This window comes from Vanellus vanellus (genome assembly GCF_965231255.1).
Source record: "Vanellus vanellus genome assembly, chromosome: Z".
In the NCBI taxonomy this organism is placed as follows: Eukaryota; Metazoa; Chordata; class Aves; order Charadriiformes; family Charadriidae; genus Vanellus; species Vanellus vanellus.
The window spans coordinates 36,601,738-36,626,596 of record NC_138908.1 but is presented as its reverse complement, the minus strand read 5'-3'; the positions used below and the strand labels follow the sequence as shown (position 1 = coordinate 36,626,596).

Genomic DNA, 24,859 nt, shown 5'->3' with positions numbered 1-24,859 from the left:
TTAGTAGAGAGTTTATTCTTTGGTAGCCTGTTAGCCAAAATTCAGTTATGTGGTGCATCTGATCATAAAAAGTCTACCTTTCAAGAAACATCTTGTACTGCAGAGTGACATAGTGTATCTCCTCAGCAATTCTGGTGGCTGCAGGTACACTGTTCTTGTCCTGCATTCACCATCAGCTTGCAGGATGGAAAGTCAAATCTGATCCTTATCCTCATCTTCAACACATTCAGAAGCCTGGGAGCAAAGTATACAAATACCAATGAAAGCTTGCCTAGGTAAACCATGGTTTACGTTTCTTTAACTAGTCCTTCTTGATATATAGCTCTGTCTCTATCCAGCTGCTTTTAAGCATGCTTTCAAGATATTGTACAAACTGAAAAAAGGACCCTTCTAAGTGATCAGCTATCCCAGAAAGAAGATACCTGTGGAGGAACAGTCTCAAAGACCATCCTGTCCTGCATTTACAGAATCACAGAATCTCCTAGATTGGAAAAGACCTGTAAGATCATCTAGTCCAATCATTAACCTAACACTGACAAGCCCACCACTAAACCATGTCCCTGAGCACTGTATCTACACAACCCCTAAATGCTTCCAGGGATGGGGACTCCACCACTGCCCTGGGTAACACATTCCAATGCCTGATGATCCTTTCAGTAAAGAAATTCTTCCTAATATCCAATCAATCTAATGGCCTATTTTGATGTCTGACTGAGCCACTGATTATATTCTCAGAAGTCCAGTAATGTACTAGTACAGGGGAATAAAGGGGGCTATTTCAGCACTCAGGTATCTTCTCTGATGAAACTACCACAACTGCTGCCCGCTGCTGTACAATAATCTTGGACTGAATAGCTGTTAGTATAGTGAACCACTCTACTGGCTAATTCTGGGATATAATCTACACAAGTTGCCTTCACTTCATCCTCTGCTCCACAAGGAATGCTTACTGAGAACTCGCATCTTCATAGCAGATTTTAGAAACACCACCTGATCTCATTCTTGATGTCTCCAGGAATAATTGTGCAGCCTCTATACCATAGTTTTTCTCAGACTCAGCAAATATGGGCTCTTAGCCATTTGCAAAGTTGTAGTAGGCTTTATGCCATCAGGGATTCTTAGTTCCTTTTCCTGTGTGTCTTGGTTTACTTGGTGGTTCCCACTAACTTCAACACCAGAGCAAAAGCTCCATGAGTGGGCCAAGGAGAAATTTGGTTTGCTCTACAGTGATAGTAGTGTAGGTCAGGAGTAACAGTACTGAGGTTCTAGCAGAGGAGCCCTGTCATTTGATCTTTCTATCCTCTAGCATCACAAGGAATGCCTGACTAAAAGCGGGACCAGGCTTCTGCTTTCCAGACCTCCTGAACCTGTATATTTTTGATACCTCACACTCCAGATATGTTTTTTCACTAGCAGTTGAAGGGAGGGTGCAGGCACAGAGAAAACATTAATGACTAAAACACATCTGAGGAGTTCTACCCTAAACACCTTTAACATCTAGTCCTGTTAAGAAAATGGTTCTTCAAATGCTTTTGAAAATATTTTTTATTTCAACTCTACAAGAACCTGCTGCATATGTGCAAGTAGTGCAGAAATTATTGCAGTTTTCCTTGAGAAGGCTGTGGGTTCATAAAATCAGACAGAGTAAAAAACCATATTTTATAGCGTTATACTGATTTTATTTGTTTGTTTCTCCTTCTTCACCTGTTCAGAAACCTCACTCATACTTCAGGCACATTATGGTGGACCATAGGTTTTACAGACACTAGCTCCCACTTGTGTTCAGTCTCAGGGGGGGCAAACATCAGATGTTCACAGAACATCTGCAGTACTCTACTCTCTGATTACCTGATGCTGGCCCTATGTATTTTAAAGCAGCCCATACCGTGAAAGTCATAGGCTCCAGTGAGAGCAAACTAGTCTTTATATCTGTTACTGGAAAGGGAGCAAATGTACAAGACAACAGCTGAACTCTCCTTCCCAAGCTATTATCAGCATTTTAGAGCCTAAAGAAGCAGTGCATTCTGATTACCTGCAATGGCAGCATCTGCTAATACTGCCTGTTGGAGGAGGAGGAGGATTGGTTTTGCAGCATCCCTGTTAAGTGTATGTGGTATCCTAGCTGCGGAAGCCTTAGCAAGAATGCCACTGTCCAGACATCTTAAGCAGAATTGCATATGACACTCAAGAGCTTGGGCAGGAAGAGACCCTTCATGGATGTGCACATTTATAATCAGCATTGCATGAGCAACCACCAGCAGTACTTAAACAGCAGAGTGGCAAAAGGTTGGAAAGTGACTTAAAACTGCAGTTCTTAGTGCTGTAGTGTATAATTCCTGTAACCAAAGTAAGCCCTCTACCACATTGCTCCTCATCCTTGCATCTTGTGGAAGAAATCTGCTTCGTCCATGACTGCTCTGCCTAAACATAGATACCCAACCGCTGGGATTTGGGACCGTGAGGAGGCAAGCTGAGTTTTGCTAACTATCTTCTTACAGATCATTGCCAATGCTTTGCAAGCCACATAGCTAATCAGTACAGCATTAAGGTTTCATAGAATCATAGGGTTGGAAGGGACCTCTGGAGATCATCTAGTCCAACCGCCCTGCCAGAGCAGGGCCACCTTAGAGCAGGTTGCACACGAACGTGTCCAGGTGGGTTTTGAATGTCTCCAGAGATAGAGACTCCACCACCTCCCTGGGCAGCCTGTTCCAGTGCTTTGCCACCCTCAAGGTAAAGAAGTTCCTCCTCATGTTTAGGTGGAATTTCCTATATGCAAGTTTGTGTTTGTTACCTCTTGTCTAGTCACTGAGCACCACCGAAAAGAGCCTGGCCCCAACCTCCTGGCACCCACCCTTCAAGTATTTATAAGCATGGATCAGGTCCCCCCTCAACCGTCTTTTTTCCAGACTAAAGAGACCCAATTCCCTCAGTCTTTCTTCATAAGAGAGGTGTTCCCTAATCATCTTGGTAGCCCTGTAGTAGGTAGCTTGGAATTTCTTTTTTTTTTTTGCACAGCAAGTTTAGTTATTCAGTATTTTGACTACACAGAATTAACAAATGCCTCAGCCTTCTGGTGGTCTTGAAGCACAGCTTTTTCTCCATTTAAGTGTATCAAAATTGTCAGAAACTCAGGCATACTACACCTGGAGGCAATATCGCTTTTGTATCACAAAAACACATCACAGACAGTTTTTACTCTGATTTAATCTGCATCAGTGAAATCTGAGTACTCTGTTCCTGTCAAATGCTGTGGAGAGTTCACAAGCATTAGTAAGGGTAAAACACCTGGCCTGTACATTCCAGATAACTGTGTTTGGAAAATGCTTTAACAAAGGCACATTAGAAATAGTGCTTTGGCAGCTGAAGCGTTGGTGCTAAAGCCATGTATTTAGCACAGTTGTTTTACTCTGACACCAAGCTATGTTTGCTTCATAATCTGAAAGCAGATGCTTTGCACTGTGAGCACATGGTATGTTTTAGTAACAACTAAAAATGCTCATGAGACACAAAGTCAAGTTTTTCTTAGGTCTTGCTTAAGTTTGCACATACAGTTGTCATGCTTCTGGGTTGGTTCATTTGGCACATTCACACCAACCAAGATCAAACCATATTCCTTTCTGTGGTGCCCAAACCACTCACTGCTTGTACATTGCAGTTTGGTATAAAATCAGACAGATGACTGCGTTTTCAGATTGAGCAAGGCAATGGGAAGGCAGGTAATACATCAAGTTCTTTCTGCCGCTGTCATAGTTGAGGGAAAGTTTTGAGTTCACAACCCTCCTTCTGACCTCACACAGATACCAGTTTTATCCTTAACAAATCACAAACTACTGTTAAGCTGTTACTGCCAGCTGAAGAAAGTTTTGCATGCTTGAAAGCACACGTTTTTCTCCATTAGTCTAAAAAGAGATGAGACACCTTCACACCACTTTTGTCTTGCTTGTATTATTAGACCACCATTGCTGTAACTCTGTATCTGTAGGTGTTCTGAATACTAGGTCTTCCAGCTTATTTTGCATGAAGCATACTACACAGAAATTTTAAATGCAAATAAAGAGCCAAATTTGTACTTAATTAGAAAGTGTATGAAGACAATATTTAAGGTAATTTTTTTTAAGAAATATAATTTTTTTCCAAAGGTTCCTTTATTTTTAATTTCAATTTTACAACCCCATAATAAGTGTGGATATAGCATATTTTAAAAATGCTAGGAAGATGTTACCTCATGCATATCTCATACCTTGAGCTGGGTAAAATTTCTGCACATGGTAACCAACTGTGACCTGTGAACACCCACATGAAGCAAGAGATTAAATGTGTGCTTATAACTGTAGCCAAAAGCACTGGAACACTAATTGTATGTAATTGTCAGTGAAACTTGCATGACTGATGCAAGATCTAATGAAACCTTAGCCTATTGAACAGTGTTGTGTAGCCCACCTTCTCCTGGACTAGAACATACTAGAAGACTTAAATGGACCATCCCCTACAACGTCAGACCACAAAGGCCTGGGCTGTAAGTAACCTTGAAACGTCTCAGGATCCTGCAGATCTGGTGCAGCCCCAGGCACACTACCACCCAGTGCCACAGTGTGCTGCTGCAGCACAGCGGTTCTGCAGAGTAACAAGCTTGCCCATAGGACAGGTAGAATTCCTACTGGACAAATCCTCTTTCAGCAAAGACAACAGACACCCACCTCTTGTCTAGTCTAAAATACAAGCTAGTAAACTACACATTTCCCTCTTTACCAGCTGCACAGAAAAAAACATCAGCAAGAAACAGGAAAGCCATAGCATGTTAGTTTGTGGCTACTTAAAACTGTTAGGCATTTCACAAGCTCTAAATATCTAAAATAATTCTCAGACACAAAACGTCTGAGTATAGCGCTGGTGAGGCCAGATCTGGAGTGCTCGGTTCAGTTCTGGGCTTGCCAGTACAAGACATATGGACATACTGGATGGAGAGAGTCCAGCCACAAAGACTAAGCAACTAACACATCTCTCCTATGAGGAAAGACTGAGCAAGTTGGGACCATTCAGCCTGGAGAAGAAAAGGCTCAGGAGGGATCTCAAATATGTACAAACACCTGAAGGAAGAGTGCAAAGAGGACAGAACCAGATTCTTTTCAGCGGTGCCAGGACAAGAGGCAATGGGCACAAACAAGTGTGCACAAACACAGCAAGTTCCTCCTGAACATCAGGAAACACTTTTTCACTGTGAGGCTGACCGAGCATTGGCATGGGTTACCCAGAAACATTGTACAGTCTCCCTCCCTGGAGATACTCAAAAGCCATCTGGACAGGGCCCTGGGCTCTAGGTGGCCCTGCTTGAGCTGGGAAGTTGGACCAGATGACCTCCAGAGGTCCCTCCCAACCTCAGCCAGACTGTGATTCTGTGACAGCACTGATACAGGAGGTAGGACGGAGACTGAGCTAGTATACTTGAATATAAAATTAAGGCAAAAGAGAGCATCTACAAAATCTCAGTGCAAAAGCTAGAGGAGGTAACAAAAACCCACAGAGCTGCTTGTTAAGTGTTCCATCTAGATGTGTACACAAGAAAACTGCAGTCACATTTTTAGCCCCTGCAAACCCATCTTATAAAACACTTTTAACTTCTGTAATATTGCTCTGGCCTTGAATTTGAGCCTTTGCCCATTTTCTTGGATTGCAGCTCAATATGCAATGATTGCGTTAATGCTATGAGATAGGACAATGTGGTGATCAATCAGTTCCATAACTCAGTGTACAGGAACCCCTCTAATCTGCTGAACGTTCAAATTACAGTAAATTCAAATTAACATTTTAAACATTGTATATTTAATGCAATGGAGTTTGTTTTATTGAATTACCAATTCATTTTAGAAGACTTTGTTTGTAGAGGTTTGTGGTGAGTAGAAGAAAGGAAGTTTTCTGTCAAGGTGAATGCATAATTGGTCAGGGCTAACATTGAATATCAGTATTCTATGGACTTGCTCTGTGCTTCAGTCCTATTAAACTCACCTGTGCTTTCCCTGTGCAGTTCAGAAAATATTTTCTTGCTTTTATCTTCCATGGAATTAAGCTTCCAGACCTGTAGTCTATTGTCATTTTTGTCACCACTCATCAGTAGTGTGTGAATACACTTGCAAACATGAGAATAACTCCAGTCACTATAGGCAACAGTAATGTACAGCTTAACTATTGAAGCCCAACTGGCAACCATTTATTCAATATCTTCTTATCCACCGAAGGGACACAGCCACTAGTAAGATAGTTGCTGTGCAGCAACTCCCTGAACCTTACTAAGTTTTCATCTGCATCTGCAGCCCTCTTCAAACTGCCTAGACTAATCTTCCATCTTGTACACAAAAGGTATTACAGCAATTCTGCTACATACCAGTTAAGCTACTGTATCTTTGATAAAAATGGTAAAATAATGTGAGACTGAACAGACTATTCTTACAAGACAGACAGCTACGGTAAGTCTTACTGGAGCAAGGCTACAATACAGCCTCTGTGAATGCTAGATGAGATTAGAGAGCCAAGGAAGCAGCAGAACAGAAGCTTTCTGGATCAGTTTGTTTCAAATTCAACCACATTGGCAGACAGAGCTCCAACGGAGTAGCTGAGCAGCAGTAAGAGCATGTCTTCCCTTCTCTTGCTCTCCAAATCTCCAGGAGAAAAGTGTCTGCAAGAGTCAGTAAGGATGAGGACACAGTTCAACAACACCTGAACAGCCTCTGCACAGCAGAACTTTGCATATGAAGCCAGTAGTGAATACATGGCAGAATGGAATATGCAGCAGAACATCAAGGGCTTTAACTACTCAGTGCCCTTGTACTATATTTCTAGTCTAAGATCTGCATATGGAGCGACAGCCAAAAACTACACAGAACTGATTACTTGCAGAAGGCAGTGTCCTCAGTTCCACTAGCAGTAAGATAAGCTCCTTAACAAACCTGCTACTCCAGTTTCCTAGAGCTTCTGTCTTGTGTTATAAATTGTATAGGGAAGCAGTTTTTAAATTAAAGCTCTCAAGAGCTTTAAGATTAGATAAGGAGGACAGCCTCTTAGAGACTAGAAGCATTGCTGGCTGGTCAGTCACCAGCAAGGTGATATCACTAGCAATTAAGAGAAACATTTTCCTCAAACTCAATTCACTCCCTGTCAAAAGGGAACAGGAGAGCTTCTTAATTCATCCAAAGTCAACACGTTTTGCTGTTTAACAGACCTTTAATATCAGTAATGTGGGAAGTGACATCTCAGTGCACAACAGCACAGAGACTACAGTTTTGGAGGTTCTCCCATTTCAGACACAGAAGGAAACATGAGGAAGAACATGCAATCAAACAATGATCAGCTCTATCATGAGGTTTGGTCCAAAAAAACATTGAAACAATTAATCCAATTACTGCAAACACAGCTTCTCTGAGTAAGGTTAAGATATTGCATTTGTAGTGTTTCCATTGTGCTTTCCTTCAGCGAACCAGCGGAGCCTGCTTGAGTGAGATGAGGACTGAACGCATGCGGGACACATCTTTTGCCTGCTTACTAGACTTGGGATTAAAGTCACAGAGCTGAGCCACACGTTCCCACTCAGTGCCCGGAAAAATGTCTTCTGCATCATTCACAAAGGCTTCTTCAGCTGCCCTAAAAGCAATGCAATGCACGTTGTGTTAATGCCCAACATGGAAGGCACTCCTTCCCTCTTACAGGATGCAGTTTCTTTCAGCATGTTTCATAAAAAATGTGACCCGACAGCTGCTTGTGGACATCATGGCTACTTAAGCTCCCACTGCCCCAACCCTGGAGATGAAAGTAGGTTGCAGTAGTATGCTATGCACAAGCAGTGCAGAGGATTGCTGTGTAAAATGTTGGAATACAGGTGTTTGGTTTTAAGAATAGTTATCGAGTCTTTGCCTAAGGAGTCACCACACAAACTGCCAATAAGTAAGGTACTCCTATGTAGGCATTTGATTTATGGACAAATGCCCAAGCCTTAACTAGTTTAGTCTCTGCCACTTGATGGCTTATATTGAACACTTGCCAACCAGAAATTTACAATTCCCTGCAAGCATGTCTTAAAACAGATTCCATTTGAGGATTTAAATCAGCCCCAAGGCTTATAGGCCATCATAAAACTATCTGCTGATGATTCTTAATGCTGTAATGAAACAGCATGAATCAAAAGTAATTTAAGTCATGAATCTCATGCTTGTAGGTGGTATAGACTAAAGCATATCTTGGCAGAGGTCAGCTCACAGGACCTTGTTTGAGGTCAGCTCACAGGACAAGCACATTTCCCCTGCTCTCATCCTAAGGTGGCTTTGTACATTATGTAAAGGAGGCTTTGTACATTATGTACAGCTCAAGGCCAGTGGCTTCCCAGCAGCATCCTTTTGGCATTGCTATGCTGCCAACAACATTGCTTCAAAGCCACAATAACACATCTAGTTTACATGAACTAGTTTACATGAACTGTAAGGCCCCGGTAGCTGTCTGAGTGCAAGAGCAGTAAGCACCAAGAGATCAAACCAAATCCATCTACTCCAACAAACAGTACAGAAAAAGCAGTGAAGATGACTCTCCCATGAGGGTTCAGCACTGTTCACAGGGATGATAAGGTTACAGACACCACCGAAGACAAGGGTCACTACAACACTGCTACTTTACGTGACATGACACTTTTAAGGGGCAGTGAAGATTTTTTTACTTAACTGTTCTAGGCTGTAGCAAGGATGATTTATGTTTGTGCTTAAAGGTGAAGAGAAGAAAAGAAACAAGGAGAGAAAGTTTAAGTCAGATATAGAAAATGAGAATGAGTTTAATGTAGATGATCAGCTGGCTGAACATGCACTAGTAGCTTAGCCTACATTCAGCAAACAGGCTGTCAATTTTATTCTGCAGCACTTATACTGCATATTTGCATTGGATATACAAAAATAAGGGTTTTACTGGAAAAAAAAAAAAAAAAAAAAAAAAAAAAATCGATCAAAATAAACTCTAGGAGACTTCGGAAAAGTCAAACACCACCTGTAAATCCATCATTTCACAAGTCTTGGTTTACATCCACCTACAGTTAGGTAATGAATTCCACACTGGACCTTCAATATTAATGCACTGAAAGCCACACCATGGCTCACCAATACACCTTGTAAGGGTGTCACCTTAGAATCTGTGACATGGCCATCTTTCAATTCAAGTCTATAAATTAAGGGAAGAAATTAAAATACATAAACAAGCCAATGAACATTGCAATCCTTCCACCCCACAAAAACTAGCAAACTCATTGGGGCTTGAGAGTCACAGCTGTAGTTTCATTGATCTATTAGACTGGCAAAATGTCTACACAGAGCTCTCCTAAATGTTCTTCCATCAGCTAATGCTGATTTTCCAATATCACCTTCTTGTACTTTTTACCTGTTCTCTAATAGCATCCTATTTCTATATGCATGCATCTCTTCTACCCTAGTTTATGGCAGGTGATTTCCTTCTACCTTCCTTAGCTTGCACTTTTATGTGCAAGCATTTTTCTGATTATGTAGAGAAATGAGCACAGATCAGGAGCTCAATGCCTATTACAGAGAATGCACAACTAAACATTGTGCTTCTCTCTGGAAGTGACTAGGACTAAATACAGCACCCACGTGAGACTGGAGATGCATACCCAGCGTACCCATACCACATACCCAGCAAAGCATCTTGCTAAGCAGTGTTCATTGGCCTGGGAACAACTGTAAACCCCTACATCTAAAGACTACTGAAGTCATTACCAAAGTTCCAGTGGTATGTATACTACATGCCTTAACCTGAAAGTGCTGGATGTTGTGCAGTGTACAGGATCCTTACAGGAAAACTACACTTAATACTGCAGATCAAAGTCAGTCCAAAGAGTAAAGGCTGTTTACTTATACTGCACTGAAATATTCAGAAGTCATCTTCAGATTTTCAATGCTATTTCTGACCCTCCTTATTACCTAGTTGACTAGCAAACCAAATTAGTAGTTAAGCAACATACACATAACCAATCACGTCAGCGAAGGGTTGTTTGTAGAAAGCTTCATCTGCCACCCTAGGTAGCAAGTAGTCCAACAGGCAGGCAAGCAGGCAGGAGAAAAGAGATAAGGATGAGAAGTACAGAACACAGCTGAAGGTAGTTTTAACAAGCACATTAACATTGTATCACCTAGACTTACTGTAACAGGAAAGCAGCTACCACATGGAATGTATCGATTAAGCCATTGACTCAGAGGGCCACACAAAAGCTCTGCTACATCCTAGAAGTTGGGACCAGCTAGTTTAGAACTAGAGCCCAATGTTAGTATTAGGCTACTTCCAGTGGACAGAAACTACCATTTGGAGAGAAATCTCACCAGGCTGATGACAGAATGCCAAACACTCCTTTTGTGCAACACTTGCTAAATGGACTCTACTCCAGAATGCATACCCTGCATTCAAACACTGGCCACAATAAAGCTGTGGGAGTATCATGAGGTCTGGCCACCAACTAGAAGTGTGCCAATCACATTTCCCTTTCTTGACCCAAACAAAAGACTGTACCTCACTGAATGGAATTGTCAAATCCATAATTCCGGAGGAAGTGTAGGCCTCCCTTCTTCCTTTAGTAAGAAGTAGAGTCTACCTAGGACTTTACTTACTCAAGACAAACCTACTGGCCATTTAGATAAGAAAAAAGGTGTTTAAAAAAAAAAAACAAAAACAAAACAACAACAAAACCCACAACAGTTCATCTTGAAGTCTGTAGGTTCCCAAAGTATAAAGCAGCCCTGATTACCTGGACAGAATGACGCTGGCAACCCTGGGTCAGAAGTAGAGATCTAAGTGGTATTAAATCAGTACTATCACATTTACCTTTACATAGCTTGAAGCCAAAATTTCACAGGGAACCTCTAAGAAAGTGTAAGATCTTACTAGACTGGCAGTCAAGTCATTAGTTGCTGCCCTAGGGCCCATAATCAGACAATTCAAACACAACACAGACACAGTCAGCATTTAGTTCTTCACTAGCAGAACTGAGTCAGGTTATTCCTCAAACGCTTCCAAAAGCGGCAGTCAAAGCATTTAAGATATCTAATGAAATAACCTGTAGCAAAGACTAACTAGAAGACCACTCCCATGTGTTCTAAAGATAGAGACTAGCAATCTTACTTGCTAAGTATGTAATTACAGTCACTGAAGACCTGTGCAGCTGAGAGCATGCAACAAGTGGGTAGACTAAAGCTTTTTCTGGCCATGTTCAAACTTTGTGTCTTACAGAATCATCAGTAATTCCAGTTCATTATCTTAATGCTTTCTCTTGCTATTCTTGGACATTTAATCTAGATTCTAAGAAAATTTAAAATGACAGTCTACCACTGGAGACCCATTTCTTAGTAGGACAGGTTACTTTAAAGATCTGAAGGACTAGTGCCTTGGGACATACTAGAAGTATTCTAACCTCCCTGTCCCATTACTTTCATATCCAGTACCATAAGTCTTCAGATTGCTGGAGAAACCTTACCTGTTGCTGGCTTTTGTTTTCTGGAGCTTTTCGTCTTGCCTTGCATACCACTCCTCCAACTCCTTTATTGCTTTCTCTTTCCATTCTGCTTCCTGCTTTCGTGAATTTGCATCTGAAGATTTAAGAATTGGTTTGTCGGTCATGTTTGTTCCAGCTGAATATGGCTATCATTTCAGCTGATGGCTTAGGCTGCACTCTAGTGCAGACAGTTGCTTATCTACTCAGATAAAGGTTAGGAGATTTCCTGATTTAGGCCACAAGAACTCTAAATACCATGAACATTCAGAGGATTAGCTAAATAGAATGCCTGCACGGCATAACTGGGACAGTCCACTTCAGTTTAGGATAGGCATTTGTAGACTAATTCAGATTCAGTAAATCTGTTGGCCTGCAAACTGTTCAAAAACAGAAACAGCCACCTTGCTATGCTAGTGCTAGAACAAAGCTCAGTAAAGCCTCTGTGTTTAAACAAAGCGAGGGAGCCTGGCACTCAGCATGCTTTTACACATAGCCTACAGTTCAGGACAAGCTCATCTGCTGTAACTAGCTCATAAAATGAGCAACAGGCTCAGCTCTACCTAGAATCACACTGTACAGAAGGTTCTGTCGTAACAATTTCAAGCTAATGTAAATGGAAATCATACAAGTTTGTAGGTTCTTAGAAGCTATCCACAGGTAGGCATTACTGCATTTGATAGCTGTACTTAGTTTAGTTACTAGTTCATTACTTAAGAGACAATGGATGGCCTCAGCAACTACAGAATGAGCCATCTTTATCCTTTGAAAAAAATGCTGATAACTGCAGTATTTATTAACTCTTTTCTGCTAATAAAAGCTGTTCAGTTGATAAAACCTGTCATCTTATTTATAAGTAAAGGGCAGGACACATGAATACTCATAAGGTTCAAAGAGGCACTTGCTTGCTGACTCCAAAAGCAATCTGATTACTGGAAGACTCTTCCAGACTTGCTGCTCAAACTCAAGAAGCATGTTAGATTCCCAGAAGCCATGGTTGAGAATTCTGCTGCTTAAGAAGCTGCCACTAAGTTATTCACAACCAAGAACACCACTGCAACAAACACCCTCCTTACCAAGTTGCTCCAGGCGCTCCTTTTGCTCCTCTCTCCACTTACGAATACTTTCTGGTTCTGATTGCAGTCGATCTACTTGGGATATGGCAGCATAGGAGTTTGTTGGACCATTACTCTCCTTAAAGGGAAGGAATAGTAATGTCATTTATACATGACAACTGAACATTTCACATAACTGCCTGTAAGCTACATAGAATTAGACTCTATTTAAACTGAGCACATAACACATTCACCTGATGTTATACCCCATTCACACCACTAACATGAAAAACTTCTTGCCACAAATTACAGCAGGATTGAAGCAAATTAATACAGGACTGCCTCTTGCAATCAGGGATCAAACACAAATTCAAGTTGACTGCCAACTCAAACTGTGTCAGAGCTCTACACCTCTGAATGTCTTGAACTAAATGATGATGATAATGGGATTGAGTGTTTATGGGTAAGGATCAGGGGGAGGGCTAACAAGGCAGATATTGTAGTAGGAGTCTGTTATAGACCGCCCAACCAGGATGAGGAGGCAGATGAAATATTCTATAAACGGCTGGGAGAAGTCTCAAGATCGCGAGCTCTAGTCCTTGTGGGAGAATTCAATTTGCCAGACATCTGCTGGGAATACAATACAGCAGGGAGGGAACAGTCTAGAAAGTTCCTGGAAGGTACTGGGGATAACTTCTTAACACAACTAGTGAAAGAGCCAACTTGGGAAGGTGCCCTGCTGGATCTGTTGTTTGTAAACAGGGAAGGTCTTGTGGGGGATGTGATGGTCGGAGGCCGTCTTGGCAACAGTGACCACGAAATGATAGAGTTCTCAATTCTGGGAGAAGCAAGGAAGGGGGTCAGCAGAACTGCCACCTTGGACTTCCGGAAAGCGGACTTTGGGGTCTTCAGGAGCCTGGTTGACAAAGTCCCCTGGGAGGCAGTCCTCCAGGGCAAAGGAGCCCAGGAAGCCTGGATGTCTTTCAAGACGGAAGTCCTAAAGGCGCAGGAGCAGGCTGTCCCCCTGTGCCGGAAGACAAGCCATCGGGGAAAAAGACCGGCCTGGCTAAGCAGGGAGCTAGTGTTGCAGCTTAGGGAAAAAAAGAGGATATACAGCCTTTGGAAGGAAGGGCAGGCCGCTCAGGAGGACTACAAAGAGGTAGTGAAGCAATGTAGGGAAAAAATCAGGAGGGCCAAAGCTCAGCTAGAACTAAACCTGGCTTCTGTTGTCAAGGACAACAAAAAAAGTTTCTATAAATATATTAGCAATAAAAAGAGGACCAAGGATAATATCTGTCCTCTAGTAGATGGGGCCGGTAACGTAGTAACCAAGGATGAGGAAAAGGCTGAGGTACTTAATGCCGTCTTTGCCTCAGTCTTCAGCAGTAGGACCAGTTGTTCCTTGAGTTCCCCAACCCCTGAGCTAGAATACAGGGATGGGGAGCAGAGTGAAGCCCCTGTAATCCAAAGGGAAATGGTGAGGGACCTGCTTCAGTACCTGGAGGTGCACAAATCTATGGGGCCGGATGGGATCCATCCAAGGGTACTGAAGGAGCTGGCGGAAGTGCTCACCAGGCCACTCTGCATCATTTATGAACAGTCCTGGATAACCGGGGAGGTCCCAGCTGACTGGAGGTTGGCAAATGTGACACCCATCCACAAGAAGGGCCGGAAGGAGGATCCAGGGAACTACAGGCCGGTCAGTCTGACATCGGTGCCTGGGAAGGTCATGGAGCAGATCATCCTCAGTGCCATCACACGGCACATGCAAGAGAACAGGGTGATCAGGCCCAGTCAGCATGGGTTTGTGAAAGGCAGGTCATGCCTGTCAAACCTGATCTCCTTCTATGACAAGGTGACCCACTTAGTGGACGAGGGAAAAGCTGTGGATGTTATCTACCTGGATTTTTGCAAGGCTTTTGACACCGTTTCCCATAGCATTCTCCTGGAGAAACTGGCTGCTCATGGCCTGGACAGGTGTACTCTTCACTGGGTAAAAAACTGGCTGGATGGCCGTACCCAGAGAGGTGGTAAATGGAGTTAAATCCAGTTGGTGTCCAGTCACAAGTGGTGTCCCCCAGGGATCGGTGCTGGGGCCCATTCTCTTTAATATCTTTATCAATGATCTGGATGAGGGGATCGAATGCACCCTCAGTAAGTTCGCAGACGACACTAAACTAGGGGGGCGTGTTGATCTGCTTGAGGGTAGATTGGCTCTGCAGAGGGATCTGGACAGGCTGGACAGATGGGCTGAGGCCAATGGTATGAGGTTCAACAAGGCCAAGTGTCGGGTCCTGCACTTGGGTCACAACAACCCCATGCAGCGCTACAGACTGGGGGCGGAGTGGCTTGAAAGCTGCCTGGCAGAAAAGGACCTGGGGGTGTTGGTGGACAGCCGGCTGAGTATGAGCCAGCAGTGTGCCCAGGCAGCCAAGAAGGCCAACACCATCCTGGCCTGCATCAGGAATAATGTGGTGAGCCAGGGAAGTAATCATCCCCCTGTACTCGGCACTGGTGAGGCCTCACCTCGAGTACTGTGTTCAGTTTTGGGCCCTTCACTACAAGAAGGACATTGAGGTGTTGGAGCGTGTCCAGAGAAGGGCTACAAGCTGGTGAAGGGTCTGGAGGACAAACCTTATGAGGAACGACTGAGGGATCTGGGGTTGTTTAGCCTGGAGAAGAGGAGGCTGAGGGGAGACCTTATCACCCTCTACAACTACCTGAAAGGAGGTTTTAGAGAGATGGGAGCTGACCTCTTCTCCCTGGTGACAAGTGATAGGACAAGAGGAAACGGGTTCAAGTTATGTCAGGGCAGGTTTAGATTGGATGTTAGGAAGCATTTTTTCACTGAAAGGGTTATTAAACATTGGAATAGGCTGCCCAGAGAGGTGGTGGATTCACCATCCCTGGAGGTGTTTAAGAAAAGGGTAGATGAGGTGCTTAGGGACATGGTTTAGAAGTGGTGGTGTTTTTATCAGGGTAGGTTAATGGTTGGACTTGATGATCTTAAAGGTCCCTTCCAACCTCACTAATTCTATGATTCTATGATTCTACCTGAAGAAAGCAGAAGACAATGGCTAGCATCTCACTATGCAGCTGCAGGCCTAGAGATCCTCCAGTTCATTTCACCTTCAATAATTGCTGTGCAAGTAATTTTTAACAGTTTAGTGCATAGGAGTTTAAAACCTTCTCTGTAACTTATTTGTCTACTTCAGAGACATTTGCAAACTTAACTGATATTAAAAACCAATGTCCTTTAAAGACATTACAGAATTTGGGATTCCTGTATGCAGCTTAGAACACAAGAGGCATTTCAACATTTAAGCATCAAAACAGTGTGAGTACTAGCATACATTTTAGTATACAATAGCTCAAAAACTTGCAATGAATAGGGCTATCATTAATACAACAGATTTGCAAAGCTAATGAATATTGTGCTATTTGCCACAGAAGATACACCAAGTGCAACAACTTTCATAGGTCCACTCTACTCTTAAGAATCTTAAGAAATGCCACTCCTGCAGCTAATGACAGATTTGGCTGCATCTTGCCCCTCTTTGGACCTCCTGTAGCCCTCAATGAAGGAATAATGCAAAGAGAAGGAGCTAGAACAGCACCAGGCTTCACATATAATCCAAAACAAAATATATTGGCCAGTTACAGGGCCAAACTAAAAAGTTACATACAGCCCATTCAATTTGTTCTTCCTCATTAAAAGTAAGCTCTATCAACCAAAGCAGTTAGTCATTAGAACTGCAAACACAAAATCAAGATCTTATCTACTTGCTATTGTATAAGTAAGCACAAAGGGCCAGTAAGATACAGTTTTCCCATCAATCTCACAGCAATGGTGAGGATATAAAAACAGTTAATTTAAAACTCTATGGAGAAACAGTTCATACACTGTCCCCTTCCTAAGCATTCATTTAATCAGGGCTATCCAACCAGGTAGTGACGACGCCTTAGCCAAATTGGTGTGAAATTCAGTTACGAGACAGTGATTGCCTTAGCATGCTTCATTCCTCCCTGATGCTAATAAGGAAAGCAAGTATCTCCTTTTGTTATTACCATGGCTGACTAACATGCTTTCATACTATGATTGAGCTATTTAGCCAGCAGCTTAATTTCATGCAACTTTATGTCACTAAGAAGTGTATAATGGTCTTACAAGGAGCTGACTGAAAACAATCTTGATAAGACAATCAGGATGCCTTAATTATCCTTAAAGAACAAGCAATTCAGAAAATTCTGCTTTAAACTAAGTAATCAGAGCATGCTTTGAGCTTATTAGCCAGTGGCAAGTCAACATTCAGGCATACCACAGAGCCTGTCATTCTGCTTACAGTGGCCATGTCCTATTACGCCATAACTCAAAATGGACTACTGCCTTGTCTCTAAGTTCAGAGGAGGTGCATATTAAGACCATTCACAGCTTTATGAGATGACCTGTCATAACAGAAGTTCCTCTTCAGAGATGAGATAGAAGTACATTAGAGACAAAAAATGGGAAGTATTAGTCTAGATGAAGGCTAAGTTCTCAGAGTAGAACAGCACATTTTAAGTACACAATACTTCTATCTTACCTGATAGACATCTCCATTAACCACTCCATCAACAGCATCTGTAAAGAAGTGACTGTAGTTTAGTCATTTGATTACTGATTTCAGTAACTTTTACGGAAAACTTTACTAGAGTATCTAATATGGAAGTTCGGCAAATGAGCATTACTTTGTACTGTGCAGGGTCACTTCCTTATCTCTGCAATTTTCCCCGATAGGCACAAGAAACCAAGTAAGCAATTATTCTGCAGAAGGTCATTTGTTCATCATGAGATCATGCTTCAGACTACCTAAACAACAGAGCTGATACTGCTGAGAAGCTGCAACAGATAGTGTTCTAAGGTTACTCCCACTTTCTACTCCCTGTCTTAGAAGCTGACTATCAGACAACTGTTCAGAAGTTAAGAACCATGACTCTCACTGTTTTAGTCTCTACCTGGAAGATGAACAATCCTGCACCCAACAGTTCGTAATTCTTATCCTAGTTTGGTTACCTCCCATTTCCTAATCAGTCCAAAAGCTACAGCTAACATTCCTAGCAAAGTCAACTTTCTGCTACCTTCTGCAGTAACATGTTTGATAGTTTCCTATTTCAGCTGCACATTACTCCCTCTGAGTGACACTGGCAGTGAAGCCTCAGGAACAGGATCAGCTAGGAACCTTTGCCACAGGACCCTGAAATTTCACCTTACTAAAACATAGCCATAGGGAACATGTGTCAGTTGTGAGACAAGCATTTGAGTTTGTGAAACTATTTAAATCTCCAGACTATGCAAAACACACCAAGACTTTCAACAACTGCTAAATCTCAGCAAGGCATCTCTCTGGAACAATGCTATGTAACATCTGCCCACATGACATAACAAGTCATGTTACTACCTTTGTCTCACCCATAACTCTACCATGGATAAAGTTATCACACAGAAGTGTTTCCACTGTGTTAATACGCTCTTCAATGAAAGAAGAGGCTGTTCCAAAAATCATCCAACAGTACACAGAGAATCAAGTTATTTTGCACCACTTATGGCTAATTCACCTACAACTAAGAGCATTATCCTCAATTTCTTTGCGGCTATGTATGTCCCAGTTCCATGCTACTAGTGTTAACGGCACACAGGAAGTTCTTCATACTCCTTTATCAGGAAACTAGGCAATTATTAATAAGTCCTGAGCCCTGAATAGCAATCATTTACAGTCTCTACCTAATACAGTTAAGTCATCTGTTCAAATATGGCAGTTAAGTTGGAAGATACTATTCTCCAAGAACGTACTTACTAGCTCCAACAGGGGAAGGCTCAAGTTAACAAAAACTAGCTTTTCAGTTATGAGAACCTAGTATTTTATAACTAGACTCCTATATCTGAAAGACGGTAGCTATTTTGTTTGATGGCTACTCCTCTCCAAGTTACAGGAGCCAAAAAGAACTGGTTTGAGAGGCACATAAAGCTAACAGCATTTACCTGTTTCACAGCAGCTACCCTGCACATCATTTAACATCAATCTGGAAGCTCCCTCAAAGCAGATTTGTAGAGATCACTGCATGTCCACTGACTTGGGCAGTTACAGCTCCAATTAACAGTTCTCCTAAATAGGTTTATGAAGGCTAAAGACACAAAGCAAACATGCTTACACTTCACAGTCCTTCAATTTAAGCCCATCTGCACTACAGAGGCATGCTGCAGCTGTTCACCTTGTTTTGACAGGGCTGGAATTAAAGGTAAGCCAAGGTCTATAACTCGTCTTGATATTAGCACCTTGAATAAGCCAGCTGCCCACTCTGCCTACCTTGGAAGAGCAGAGAGCAATTCACACAATCAGACAATCAAACCGGAGACACAAGTTTATTGCTACAACACTCAAGAGAGACTAGCCCTTAAATATACGTAGTTCTCGTCTCCAGAAGGAAGGCACTCAACTCACCCACCCACTAGGTGAGATGGCCAATAAGTCTTGAAGAGTCTTTCAAGAACTGTGATAATATGATTAAGTTTTCTTGTTACTTCAAGAAATATTCATTAAGGTCTTCAGTACTCAGGCTGGTAGTCTGCTGAGGTAAAATGAACAACATCGTTGCTGAGCGCTGCAGCTGAGATAAAACAGAGGCATTTCTCTCAGGGCCACTTTTCTTCTGCACAGAAACAGCCACTAACTGGCACAGGGCTAAGTGTTTCCAGAGGGCACCCGGTCAGAAGCATTAAAAACATTAAAACAAACTTCCCATCTGTTTTGAGCTCCCTAACACTTGTGATTAAGATGCAGAGTCAGCATGCTGACTGAGCAAACTGCAAGCAGCAGAGGAAATGGCACTTTACTAGCATGCTCTCAATATGCCAATACAAGTATTCTAACTGGACTAAGACCAATAGTCAAACATTCTCTCATTGCAGCTCTCCAGTCCCTATGTTTGTATAATTCACTATGAAGTCTAGAAAAACTACCTGCTTGCCAGTCTTCACATCAGTAATCAATGCTAGTTGTGTATCAAATATTTGTCCACAGAAACACGTTGTTTCATACCCGAGTTCCCACAGAAAAAGCCTAAACACTTTTACTACTATCATCATGTCTTCATCAGCCATGAACAATGCAATCTCTCTCTTGGCTTCAGAGTCCATACAATTCTACCACAGTATTGCACCTGGAAGCTCCTGAAATTAACATTGCACATTTAGAACTATTTTAGTTAGTAATGATCCGTATTTCTTGGTGTTTGCTTCTGAAATTAAGATAAATAAAGTATCCTTTATTTCTAAGGATACTGTTGCAAAGAACACCTCCAAACATCTACAGTTCTGTAACACATGCTGACAATAGGGTAATAATGAACTTCCACACAGCAACACAGATACTTTTTAGAGCCTGGAAGGGTTTGGAGAGCATACGCCGTATCAGCTACCGTGCACTCACATGAGAAAAACAACAGCCAAGCTTGCCAGAAACAGACAGCTAGAATTGGTGCCCTCCACGTATACTACTGCTTACAAAAGAAAGTGCTGGGTAGCTTAGCTTGAAAATAAATACAAAAGTTTTGTCACTTCAGTCCTACAAATGAATGTATGGCTTCAGAGGCTTATGGCAATGATGACCAACTACTCCGAAGGCAACTACTTGCATCAATGCCAGAATCAGTACTACCTGGCATAAAAGGAAGTTTGCTTAGCCTTGTTCACTAGCCTCACTGAGTCTTACTCTAAATGCAAAAGACAACAGCTATAAGAAGAGTCAGAGGAGACACTTTGAAGGGGTAGATCTTCTAAGACAAGTCCAACCATTTCCTAACGCATGGATTAGCTCCTCCTGAGGTCTTCCTATCTAGCTAGGCTTTAGACAATATCCTCATGGAGGAGAAATGAACCATACACTACCATACACAAAAGTACTTTTTATGAGCTACTTTCAGCATCTCTTTTAAACATTAAGTACTTTACTTCTTCATTGCTACTTTGAGTGAAATAGTAGCTATAGATAAAGCAACAGAAGAACATAACCAAGTTTAATATATTCTGGCATAAGGTTAAGTAACTTCACCACTCAAGGCCTAGTTTCCCACTGTTTTTTTTTTTTTTTGGGGGGGGGGGGGGGCATAGCATCATGCCTCCCCTTTGCCTACCTCTCATCCATAAGAGGATGAAGAATCTTCTCCAAAGTTTTTGTTTAGATAGTTATGCAAGAAACTGAGGAAGAAATAGTTTTTCTAGCCATAACTCATTCTCATTCCTGTGTGCAAAATAAAGGCAAGCAAGTCAGGAAGACTGCTTCTTTCCTGTGTTTTAGTTTTAACCTGCTGTCACACCAAAATCCATTAGAGTTCCCTCATTTTCAATATAATCAATAGCCTAGTACTAGACCACACCTTCCTGCCTGCAATAATGCTTCTGTAATTTCCCAATATAGTATTCTCTTGTAAAAAGAAAAATAGGTTCTTCTGCCATAAGCTTCATAATAATGCAGTACCACCACAAGACAGCAAATGCAAGTTAAACAAATACCATCCCTTTACTATACATTTCTCAATACTACCTTATACAGCTCTGAAGCCTCAAGATACTGATTGCATAGCAAACCCCAGAACAATGGCTGTTGAAACAATTAAGAAAAAATACCAATAGTCACAAACAAAAAACTCTGTTTAAAATGTGTGTGGTGCTAACTAGAGAAGACAGGAGGAAACAATTATTCCCTAAATAATTTAAGCAAATTCATATTCAGTCCCTGAAAGGCTATTAAATGTGGTTTATGGACAAACCACCAAATGCAAATAAGTTTCTTAATTGCTAAAGAGACCCTCTTCAGAAGATGGAAAACATCATTCGTTCAAGTTCACTTAAAAATGACAGAGCTTGAAACTGTGAAGGCAATGTTTGAGACTAGACAGCCTACATTAACTTGTGTGTATTTCCATGACTGTTAACATGTAAAACTGCTTTTCTTTGAATGTAATTCTCCATAAGAAGCTACTTGACAAGCTGTCACAAGGTTTTTATATTGACATACAAGTTCTAGAAGCCAAACACTACGACCTGAACTCACTCTCTCCTGTTTAGAGGACATAGCAAGTTCTGCTATAACCTGAAAACCTAGTATTGTCAGACTGGAGAGAATTGAAGAATTTGACTGTAAATACAGGCATTGATTTATCGCCGAAAAGGAAATCTCATAAAAGACCCAAGTTACTAACAACTAGGCAACAGCACTGTATTACTTGATTTATACAGTACTTCCTGTTTTCTGAAGCAGTAATTATGCTTCATCTTTCAAGGGAAATAAGATTAGTTTTCACATGCCCAGGAAGCTTGAACAGGATAGCTATTTACATAATAAAAAGCCAACTGGTTCAAGCCAGTATTCCAACCCTGACCTTGTCAATATGAAGTGATTCTGAGTGAAACACATGAGCTTGGCATCATTCTGCTATCCCCCTCATACTCACTCAGAATCCACCATTAATACAATTAAGAGCAATATACACTAATATCAGTTTCCTGATATCGGTATTAACAGTCCATGGAATTCACTACTGCCCATGTATTTATGTAATCTTTTTTTAAGAGGCAGCAATTTAAAACTCTTTGTTGTATGAGACACCGTGTTTCTTACAAGTGTACTTCAAGAAGTTGGTGACTGTTTCTCACAATATTAGAAGTTAACGTCTTCAAACTTCAGTTGAGAGCTGCCCGAGTTATGACTTTTGGCCCAGCATTTAGAAAGAAAACTTATCCAACAGACCTGTAAATAACAAGTTCAAAAAGGTACAGTTAAAAAAAGTAAATCCACAAATCCCTGATCACGATGCTTAAGGATTTACATAAGAATCATTCATCACCATGCCTGAACCAGTACATTTCGCACTGCTGCAGTCCGTGCTTTTTAACAAGGAGGGAGTGAGCACAGGCTCCAACAGTTAACAAATAGTGTTCTGTTAAAAAATGGGACCACCACAAGTCCACAAGCATAAATGCAAACCCAATTCCTACAAGAAAGCAAGGTAACATACAGCTCACACCTAGACTTCCCAGATCTTTAGATCATATTATCATATTCATTATTTTATATCTTTATATCATATAGAGAAAGGTATCCAATAACAATTTTGCATTCCATGACAAGTGAATTTATGTGACTTGAGAAAATCTCTTGAAAAGCAGTTTAAGAACTACTTTTATACATCAAGCCAATCTAGAAGTATTTAACAAGTTGACTTTTTAACAAGGAATCACTCTGCAATAGCCACATTGCATGCATGTAGAGAAGGTATGGATCCAGTTGGTTCTTAGTACTTCGTAAGAAAGGCCAGTTATTCTCCAAATAAATTAGTCCTCAAACAGCTCTTTTAATGTTCCAGAGTCTGTTGAGAATGTAAAGACCATATAAGGCATAATGCATGTCTGAGGCTTCTGAAAGTAAGAGGGGAAGTGTCCACTGTGTTTCTGCACTATACAGAAGAATACAGAAGTTATGTCTGATATCAAAACAGGATAGTGTTCTGATAATGATTATGCTCATGTTCTAGTGCTTGAACAAGTTACTCCCTTGTAAATACCCTTTTTACAGGAAGTATGTAGTCCATCTGTTTTGAATTTAATGAATGAGCTAATTCTAAGGGCTGCACTACCACTAAATAAGCACTGGAAGCAGCAGGTCTCCATTACTCAGTTATCTAGTTGGGCTTTATTATAAGAGATACTATGCACCTGCACTCTCATACAAAAGATACACCAATAATCTCAGAAATCAGGTTGCATAATGAAGATTTAATTCTAAAGATGTTCCAACAGTGAGCTGGGGAGCAAAGTTACTCAACTTAGTCTGAAGAGTAGCATCTTCCTGAAGTGACAAAGGAATGTCACATGAGACAAATATGTTCCCATAGACCCAGTGACAAGTATAAGGTAAGTCCTCCAAGAGCATTGAAACATCAGTTAAGCACAGCATCATCCTACATTCACAACTCCTTTCCACTTAGGCTTCAGTTAAAAACCCTAAACCTTTTGTAATCAGAAGTGTTGATTCAGGGCTCCTTTAGCTAACTTCATTACTCTAACTGAAAACACGCTAACCTCTAGTTCCCAACACACATAGCCACCCCCCTTTGAATTAACAGTGTGTTCTGCAGGGTCAGTTTTCTCACATTCAGTACAAAGGTTACCAAGGAACAAAGGCTAGAGGCTTAGTAAAATTAAACATTAGCTCAGCTGCTAGCATATTGTAAGACTAAGATAATTGCCTTTGAAGACAGAAACACAAGTGGCAGAACACAACATATTGGCTTATCCTGCTTTCAGTGGATCTTCATTTCAGGCAGGCTCCTGGATTAGAGAGGATCGGAGTTACTCAGCAGTGTTCCCAGGAGGCTACACCTCGGCAAGCCTGGGCACCAAGGCGTCTTCAGGGGATATGAACACCGCCCCGTCTGAGGCAGTAGGGAGACAACTTAGACAAGGCATAGCACACCCAGGACGACAAACACGGCTTGCCTGCACGGCCCAGACCTAATCCCAGGACCATCCCCAGACAGCCCGGTCGCGCTCACCGGCAGCCACGTGCTTTCTTCCCACCGGGGAAGAAAGCCAAGGCGATGGCCCCGCCGGTATCGCCCCCTCCCCGACACGGGAACTCTGAGGGAGAAGAGAAGCTGCGAAGCCCCGCCAAGCCAGGACCCTTCCCCTCTCCTCCACGCCCCACCCGCCAGGCCCCCCGCCAGGGAGAGGGCCAGTGGAGCAGGCCCCGCCGTCCCTCCGCGCGTACCCAAGTCGAGGTCTTTCGGGACCTCGCCGTCCTCCAGGATGCCGTAGCCCTCGTCGTTCTCGATGCCTGCGATCTCGTTCTCTTGTTGCGCCAGGAAAGCGGCGGCAGGATCCTCGTCGGTGTCATCCAGCGCCCCATTATCGGCGGCGACCGCCGGCTGCTGCTGAGCACCGAAAAGCTCCAGGTCGGCCATGGGCGCGAGAAGCGGCAGAGGCACCGGAGAGTGACTACAGCTTCCACGCCTGCGCCAGAAATGAGCGCGGAAGGGGCGGGCGCCCCGCCTACGCCAATGAGAGTCGAGTACCGCCCAGCGGTAAAGCTAATCAACGAGCGGCGGCGGTGGGGCTAACGGAACTCTCCGCTTGACGCCTCGGGTTCGAGCCAATCAGACCCAATAGCGTCACTGGGAGGGGAGGGGGGCGGGGGGCGGGGCGGGGCGGGGCGTTGTGGCGCTGCGCGGCGAGCGGGAGGCAGGCAGG

General features: G+C 42.4%; 1 protein-coding gene across 4 annotated transcripts; it reads right to left on the bottom strand.

Moving 5' to 3' along the window:
- Position 1: 1 nt before the first annotated feature.
- CLTA (clathrin light chain A) lies at positions 2-24,619 on the bottom strand. 4 transcript variants are annotated; one of them, XM_082498066.1, is made up of 7 exons: positions 24,381-24,619; positions 17,160-17,197; positions 12,598-12,715; positions 11,507-11,618; positions 10,004-10,057; positions 8,704-8,739; positions 7,205-7,635 (listed from the first exon to the last, which is right to left on the bottom strand). In XM_082498066.1, the coding sequence occupies exons 1-7, from the start codon at positions 24,571-24,573 to the stop codon at positions 7,464-7,466; spliced, it is 723 nt and encodes a 240-aa protein (XP_082354192.1). In that variant the 5' UTR covers positions 24,574-24,619; the 3' UTR covers positions 7,205-7,463. The 4 variants fall into 4 exon arrangements, with proteins under 4 accessions (XP_082354191.1, XP_082354192.1, XP_082354193.1 ...); XM_082498067.1 differs by lacking the exon at positions 10,004-10,057; XM_082498065.1 differs by lacking the exons at positions 7,205-7,635; positions 8,704-8,739; positions 10,004-10,057 and adding an exon at positions 2-234.
- Positions 24,620-24,859: the final 240 nt, after the last annotated feature.

Coding starts and splice junctions, on each gene's coding strand:
- CLTA (XM_082498066.1), bottom strand. CDS start 24,573: ATGGCCGACCTGGAGCTTTTCGGTGCTCAGCAGCAGCCGGCGGTCGCC. Junction 17,198..24,380: donor CCCGAAAGACCTCGACTTGG/GTACGCGCGGAG, acceptor ACTTCTTTACAG/ATGCTGTTGATGGAGTGGTT. Junction 10,058..11,506: donor AAAACAAAAGCCAGCAACAG/GTAAGGTTTCTC, acceptor CTTGCTACCTAG/GGTGGCAGATGAAGCTTTCT.